Here is an 8586-nt window from a genome sequence, read left to right as displayed (position 1 = left end):
TTTGCAAATTTTATATTCATTTGTAATTATTTTTTTTCCCACGGAAAGAATGTCATTCTTTTTTACTTCTCCTGTGTGGCTGTTAACGTGTGCGTCCTCTTTTTGTGTTTCTTCCCCAGGAGTAAGTGTTACTAATCTGTGCAGGAGAGTAGATTTCTCTGTTCTTTTTTTTTTCCCTGGTGGTGATGACATAGGTGTGTTGTCTTCTCGTTGATTTGTGTACTTCCTATGCATGTATATTTCCCCCTTTTTTACATTTATGCCTTTTTCACCTGGTTGGGTGTAGGACAAGTTAGACAAGTGGTTGCTAAGGGTGACCTCTTTTTTTTTGTCCTGATTAAGGGAGAACTTCCCACGTTGATTATTTTTTAAAAAATTTACTCCATTTTTTTCTTTAAGTTTTGATAAGAGTACATTAATTTGTGATTCATTTTTCAAATACGAAGTAATTTTGCTGTTTTTTTTTTTCAAACAGGGTGGATGGTTTCCTTGTTCGATGCCTCCCTTTGGGGGCAACAAATCAATTTCAGGAGGAGCTTTCATTTTCTCATTCTGTACTCTGACGGTTAAAAATGTCGTGTCATACGGGTGTGCCTTTTTGGCATATTCTTCGTATGGTTAGGGTGGCACGGAAAGGACATACAATGATCGCAGCGCGGACAGAGCTTAATCGCATAATGAACAAAACTTTAACAGAAAGAACTAATCTGGGGGCACATACGTCAAACAGACATATATATATGCCTGAAAGGCTGCATTCATCATACGCTGAAATTGTTAACAATCGCCCCTTTTGAATATCATTTTTTTTCTCTTTTGGTATGGCGGTCATATCGAAGGGGAACGGGAAAAAAAAAAAAAATTTCATAACATTGTTAAAGTTTGCCTTTAAAATGGAACACAATGACGAGATTTTTATTATTTTTTTTTAATTTTTTTTTTCGTGTAACAACTTTATAACGAGGTATCGCATGTATCATTAGGACGAAAGGTGTGGACTCACCACTCGCGGTGACGTTTGTCATTCCATGTTGTAACGATTTTTCGCTTTGCCATGTTGGCGCAAAAAATTGGGAAATTTCGATGTGCAAGTTTTTCCATTTGGTGCGCGGGTTCATTCGAGGGGGAAAAAATTAAGGAGGGAGCTAGCAAAGGTCGGGGAGCAACGCGAGGGGCCGATTCGCCATTTCGAAGTTGCACAGATGAACAGTGGCACAGATGAACAGTTGCACAGTTGCACAGATGAACAGTTGCATAGTTGCACAGTTGCAAAGTTGCAAGTTGGGGGATGAAAAAAAAGGGGCGCCTTTTGAGGCAACTGTTTGCCATTCGTTTTAACTAAAATGAGTTGCGAAAAAAGGGCGGCGAAATGACAGCAAAATGACGGAATAATGAATACACAATTTAGACTTGTGTGCACGTGTTTGTTGATACGCGGCGCGATGTCATACCGGAAATCGGGATAAAGTGGTACAGTGTCCCCCCCCGTTACCCTTGCTCTTGTAAGAAGAACTCACGTGGGAAACAATTCGCGTGAGAACAATGGAACGCAAACGTGCTAAAGACCAGTGCGTGTAGCATCCCCTACTGCTGCAGCAACATAAATGGTATTCCATCAAAGAAAACACCCCCAAATGTAAACTGAACTCATATTGGAAATATTGTCCAAATTTGTGCATATTAAAATGTGACCCGAGTTAGAGGCGTGGACATTTCTGCGGGGTTAAAAAAGCGAACTTATCAGTTTTCATTTTGGAAAAACTCATTCGCGTTGTTTTTTATCCTCTCATTTTTCACAGCAAAGTTTAACTCCCCTGGCACTTCGTGAACAAACGGGTTTTAAGGTGCCAAAATGGTGCCCTTTCATTTTGCGGACATTGGGCGGAATTTCAAAAAGGCAGTTGAACATTTCATATGCTTCCTCTGCGCGACTGCTGCGTGTGTAACGCTGATAAGTGTGTTACTTCGCAACATACGACAGGGTGTACGGCAGCTGTGCAAAGTGCTTCCCCTGCACACAATGAGAGTAACGTCCATGCTGCCTTTCACAACTTGGTGAAATCCATTTTGCTTAAAAAAAATGCGAAATTATGCCTTACCCAATGTGCTGACATTTTTTTGCACCTGAAAGTTAAAAGTACTTTTAACATTTACACGATGTAGTAGCAATCCATTTCAGCAGTTGTCATTCCTGCAATGGCTGAGTGTCGTGTTAAAATTTTGGGAAAGTGGAAAAAAGGCTGAGCGCGGTAGGTAAACCGGGAATTCAGAATATGCACATGAGAAAATGTACACGTAAATGTATGCATATATCTACCTATATGCATACGTTTACACGTATGTAAATTTTTTGTGGAGAAAAGAGGCTACGCATCCTTCTCCAAATGGCACGCGTACCACGTAGCCTTATGCAGCCGTGCGTATATGAGGGTAACGTAAAAAGGAGAAGGAGAAACACTTGGCGAAATGCAAAAAGTAGCATATATGGAAAATGAAAACGCGTATAATTAATTGCAACATATGGGCGGTGGGGGAGCCAGCTCTATTGTATTCCTTAAAAGGAGGGTCATTTAAAAAAAAAAAAAAACCTACGTAGTGTATAGCATATATACATATATATATATGCTATACAAACATGCGTACTACTGCGTATCGGTACGCGAAAAAGGCCATTCTCTCGTCTGAGGCATTTTTACCTTCACCCTTGTTAAGAAGTAGCAATTTCTTCGGGCCATGCGAGGCAATTTACTTATTTTTTCCCCCATTTTTTGCTACACTTCGGCACATTTTGCCACTGCCATTTTGACACTCTGCCATTTTGACACTCATCCATTTTGACACTCTTCCAGTTTGCCATTCTGCCACTTTGCCATTCTGCCACTTTGCCATTCTGCCACTTTGCCACTTTTTTCCTCGTGCCCCCTACACTTTACGGTTATGCGCGAAAAAAAGAAAAATTTGTAGAGCTCACATAATAAATACATTTTTTCCTGTGTGCCTTTTACGCCAGAAAGGAGAAAAAAAAAAAAAAAAAAAGAAGGAAAGCCATTATATGCGCAAATGTACATATGCTTCCCTCCCCCGCCCCACTATGAAACCATTCGTTTGTTAAAAAAATGATTTTCCTAAGCATTGCATACAATATATAAATACATATATTAGAACGTGTACACGTTATATGCAGATATTACATACATATATACATGCACCCATAAGTTTACCATTAAGCATGTACCCGTATGCGGCTGAAGGCAAAGATATTTAGAACGTAAAAGTAGTGTACGATTTTTTCTGGGCGTCCAAGCTTTACATAAAGATACATACTTATTATCCCCCCATATATATACGCTCTTTTTAAGCCCCAATGAAATATCTAGAAAAAGATGCGCAAGAGAGCAGACCTCATTACGATGATAGGGATTATGGCTCATTGAGAAAAGACTACCGAAGCAGTTACAAAAAAGTATTGTGGCCACTGAATCTTGGGATTCACGATGTTGAAGATAAAAATTTAAAAAAAGAGTTGTGCCTAATTGTTACTAACATACCAGTTGATTGGACAAAGCTTGACATTACCTGGTTTTTTAGGGAATATTTTTACAAGCTAGCCATTGACAGGAACATCGAGTTCCCGCTAATCGAACAGGTGTATTTGATAAAAAACGAGCCATCCGCTATTTTGGCGTGTCACGATTCAGTGTCGAGGGAGACAATTCAGAACTTATCCAACTGCACACTCAGGAGTGTTAAGGATAAAAAGAAAATTATGCTGAACATACAGCCGTATTACAAGAAGGAGGAGGTGACGGAGAGGGAGAAAGGGAAAGAGAAGAACAGGGAGGGAAAAAAGGAGAACAGTCAAGAGGGAAAAAAGGAGAGTAACAAAGAGGGAAACAGAGAAAGCAATCGAGAGGGAAAGGAAGACAAGAATGACGACGAGAAGGGAGAGGAAAAAGCAAATGGAGAGCACACCCAGGGAGAGATAGAAAGCACTGAGGAAGGGAGACGCAAAGGTGAAAAGGAAATGTCGAGCGACGATGAAGGTAAAAAAATAAACAGGATGAGAAAGCGCTCCGCGACCCCGCCAAGAAGTAAGAAAAAAAAAAAGAAAAAAAAAGAGTGACCCTGAAAAGGGAGGATTCATGTGCCATTCAAAAAGTGCCCATGAAAAGGGAAATTATTCGTGCCACCGGAAAAAAAGTGTTCAAGTTAAATGTTCAAAGGGGTGTCGTTGGCACTCTGCATGCATTTTCATCCGCAGCGGTGAACCTCTTTGCTCGCGTTTGTACGTTTCTACCGTTGCAACCGCGTGGGTCTTCCTAATCTTCCAAATAAATGAGTTATTCCGTGGGATATATGTAATTCTGCCCACGTCGCACACCATATCTTCTGCGCAATTTTCTCCCCTTTTTTTTTTTTTTTTCCTCTTTTTTGAACAAAACAGAAAATGGAATGGAATGGCCAAGGGACCTAGACCTAAGGAACTGCAGCGATATAGAACTGCGGAGAAAACTGTGCGTATTCGGGAGATATAAGCCACTGCATTGGGGTGTAAAAGAACTGACCACATTTCTGAAGTATTATTTTGATACCCTAAAAAGAGATCACGAAAAATTTGAAATCCCAGAAATAAGTGACATGTGGGCAGATAAGGGAACCCACTTAGTGACATTTGCATGCAAAAATGAAAAATCGAGGTTCAACATGCTGTTAGTAAGAGCATGCTACCTAAATGAGGATGATGCGAAAAATAATGTAAAGAATGCATTAAGAGTATGGATACAGTTTGAAAAATGGACCCCATATAAGAACCCCCTAAATGGAAAATACAAAAATTATAAAATGCCAAGAAGTGATTTTAACAAATATTCCTACTTACATGACCACACCATAGATAAAGGTAATTATACACGGAGCTACAGAAACCCTCCTTATGATGATTACCCAAAACATAGAACTGGTTCTTACAGATATAGTGGAAATGCACATAGCAGAATCACCCCCCCTTCAAATTATTACCACCATAATGCCGATGATAGAGGTCGAAGAAATTATGACCATATGAAAAATTCCTATGGGAATAGATCCCCTTCTCCTCCTCCACAATCACATTACAACAAATATAAGAAAAAGTACTCCCGTTCTCCGACCCCAAAAAATTATTATAAAAAGAAATTTAGAAGATCCAGGTCGCATGACTCACACAAGGAGGAAATGAACTCACATTGGCGTAAAAATAAGAGCAAAGCATACCATTAGGCGTTTGTGTGTGTGTGTGAATGGGTGTGAGTGGGGAGCGCCACGGAAGGGCTATACTTGCCACGCATATATAAATATATATGTTCTATGCATTATTCCTATATGTGTAGTGCCCGGGGGCCGGGTGCGCCCAGGGGAAGCATTTTGTTTCCGTCGCGCTTGTTTGTGTTCATCTGTTCACACGTTTGTAGCTTTTACTTATGCGCGCACCCGAGGACTGGGCCTGTCTAGGGCTCAAAACAAATTGTTTTTGTATTGAGTGCGGCAGGGGAGGCACCGACCAAGGGCGCATGTAGCTCGTGAGCGCGCGTCCACGGGAAAAAGTCCCAAAAGTGGAAAAAAACACGGCAGTTGCGAAAGGTGCGGAAGTGCAGCAACTGCGGTAATTGTAGTCATCGCAACCGTTACACCCATTGCAGTAGTTCCATAAATAGCTTCTGTGCACCAGCTGGGAGCAAGCGTTTCAGGCGACTAGGCCGGGACGAGTCCATTCAAATGTAATTCAAAAGAGTTGGTCGGTTGGCTGGTTGATTGGTTTGCCGTCAGGCTGGCAGACCGGCTGGCTGATCGGCCGCTTTTGTTTTTGAAGCTGCATATCATTTGTATTTTTGCGGGAAATTCGTTGTCATTTCTTCGCACACACATATGCATGCGCTTATAAGGCGGCACAAAACAAACAACTCGCACAGATCCCTTTTCAAGTAACTTTCCCTTAGCGTTTATTGTTCCACAATTTCCTGAATTTATGGCATCACGCTTAAGGGAATTCGCTCGAGATATAATTCCACATTTTTCCTGTTTTTTCGCCTACTTGCTTTTTGCCCATTTTTTTACCCCATTTTTGCCTAATTTTTTGCCCAATTTTTTACCCCATTTTTGCCCCATTTTTTTATCCCTTTTTTTTTTTTTATATTTGTTTAATGGCAAAACATAATTGCAAAGCGTATTGTAGTGAAATTAACCCCTTTTTTTACCTTTTATATATTATTATTTACTCGTTTGAAGTTCATAGGACCCATAAATTTAGGTAACCTTAACATTGACGTTAACACGTTGGAGTAACACAGATATGTAATCAAAAAAGGTGACCATTTTAAGGGGATGTAAAATGCACACAGGGGGATAAGAACAGGTATTTTGCTGCTCCAAAGGGGGAAGAATACAGGGCCGCTTAGGGGGTAACCCAAACGTGCACCTCAACCCGATTTGTTAGCATAAAATTGTCATCATAACCACTGCGCTGCTTGGTGTAGGATCAGCCCCCACAGATAATACACATATAGGAATACCTTTTGACAGGTCACTTCTGTGAGAAAGGACCCCCAAAAAAAAAATAACACAAATGTGTGTTTTGCATCTCCACATGGGAGTATGAACGAGTAAGTTTTGTCCAACCCCTTTTCCCCATGTGTGATAAAATTTTTTTTTGAAATTAAAAAAAAAAACGTTTCCTCTTGATGTGCAGCAGCCTTGCTGACGAGGTTGAAGTAGGAAGAAGGGAAACTCAAACATCAGTTGCCAACACGCTGAGTTTATGTTGAAAGGGGCAGATCGGTGGAACGTGCATTCATAAAAGTATCCGTGCGCATGCAAAAATTTTCAACCAGAATACGCAATTTGGGGGAGAAAAAATATTCCCTTTTCTGGTAATTGGTAGGATGCCTTATTTTTTTACATGGGCGTTTTAATGATGCTAACTAAAGGGAGGAAGGTGCTACTTGTGCTTTGTCCCATTTGAGGGAATATCTTTGTCTGCAATAAATGCCGCGTCTGTTCAATTTTGTTGTATGTTTCCCCATAGGAAAAGTCCATCGTGCTTGTGAACCCATTTGTTGGTATGCTAACCCCCCGCCCCTCCTCCCCCCTTTTTTTTTTATGACGCCTTCTAAAAGAGTTAACAAATTTTTGGAAAGAATAAGAGATAAGCATTTTACATACCTATCTCATAAGAGGAAATTTTCAAGCTCGATAAATTCTTGCGTATTTAATCGAAGTTCTAATTTCTCATCCTCCCTATTTTCCGTTGCCACAGTGTTATCAGCTATTTGCATCTTATCATCATCAGTGTGAGGATCCCAAACGGTTTCTTTTCTGCCCTCCTGCTTTTCTATGACATTATTTATTATGTTTAGGCAGATCCTCGTGATGTTCTTTTTATTAATATTGAGATTTTGAATGGCACCAATCTGGATTAATTCGCCTATGTAACTTTTGATGGTATGTAGATTGGCAGTGAGTCTGCTGTCTAGCAGTGCGATGTTTGAACGTTTGGCGTTGATATTTTTGTTCATTTCTTTAACTTGATTTTTTACAATTTTAATTTTTTCCTTCTTGTCTTTAAGTAGTAATTTCAAGTCATTATTATGATGTTCTTTTTTTATAAAAAAGTGATTTAAAATTGTTAATGTGGTATTATTCTGTTCATTGTGCATGGCGTTTTTTTAATTACGTCATTATATATTTCTTCCATACATTGTGTATTTTCCTTTATGAGGATTTTTTTTTTTTTCAATTCTGCGAAGGTGTTCGTTATTTTCCTGTTTGCCTTCTGGATGGCTTTACATAATTCAATGATGTCTTTTTTTAGCCTATTAATTTTGATGTCTGTCAACACATTTTCTTTTTTTCTTTTTAGCAGAACTTCTTGTTGATTTATCAATTTTTCGTAAAGGCTTTTTGAATAATTTTTTATTTCCTGGATTTCTCTTTCCAGGTCCTGAATTTTTTTTTCCTTAAAAATGATGTTGCTTTCGATTTGTTTAATTTGGTTTTCCAGTTTACTCATTTGGGCAAGGGTCGCAGATGGAAGAAATGGTTCTGCAGGTGGAGAAACCGTCGTGCAAATGTGTGCATAGGCATAGAAGATTTGTGAAAATGCGTTAATAAGATGTCTGGCGGGGGTACCCCTTTTTCTGGGGAAGCTTCCCGCACCTCGTGAGTGTTCCCTTCCGTTACGATTTGCTGTCAGCGGAAAGCGCTTCGTGGGGGCATTTTAGGGGGAAGAAAACAGCCGGTTTGGAAATCTACGTTTGAGAAGTTTCGCTTATTGTTGCAGCTTGGAAGGGAGTTGCTCAAATGGGCATTATTAGTATCAGCAGCTGTAGTAGCATCACGCGTAGCAGACATAGACGCTGCCGCGTTTCGAGAGAACGACGCAAGGCGAAGGGCCCCTTCCATCGCCCGTTATCTTCGTGAGCATTCTCCAAATTTAAAAGCAATACACCTTTTTAAAAACAAAAGAGGCACAAGTTATCCCAATGAGTTGAAATGGAGGGTTGGTAATCTGTGCACATGTGCCTATGCACACTGGGTTTGGCACATTTCGTG

The 8586-nt window shown here is 40.0% G+C and overlaps 2 protein-coding genes across 2 annotated transcripts; one reads left to right on the top strand and one right to left on the bottom strand.

Annotated features, from left to right (window-relative positions):
- Positions 1 to 3364: 3364 nt before the first annotated feature.
- Positions 3365 to 5259, top strand: PCYB_141540 (hypothetical protein; the record flags this gene model as incomplete). The annotated part of the gene is made up of 2 exons (XM_004224625.1): positions 3365 to 4043; positions 4445 to 5259. The coding sequence occupies 2 exons, from the start codon at positions 3365 to 3367 to the stop codon at positions 5257 to 5259; spliced, it is 1494 nt and encodes a 497-aa protein (XP_004224673.1).
- Positions 5260 to 7204: 1945 nt separating this feature from the next.
- PCYB_141530 (hypothetical protein) lies at positions 7205 to 7630 on the bottom strand (the record flags this gene model as incomplete). Its single annotated transcript, XM_004224624.1, has 1 exon — positions 7205 to 7630. A coding segment is annotated over exon 1 (345 nt), but the record flags the coding sequence as incomplete, so codon positions are not given.
- Positions 7631 to 8586: the final 956 nt, after the last annotated feature.

The sequence above is a fragment of the Plasmodium cynomolgi genome, chromosome 14 (assembly GCF_000321355.1).
Source record: "Plasmodium cynomolgi strain B DNA, chromosome 14, whole genome shotgun sequence".
NCBI classification, from domain to species: Eukaryota; Apicomplexa; class Aconoidasida; order Haemosporida; family Plasmodiidae; genus Plasmodium; species Plasmodium cynomolgi.
The sequence above is the reverse complement of the archived record's forward strand: the minus strand, read 5'-3'. Positions and strand labels throughout refer to the sequence as shown.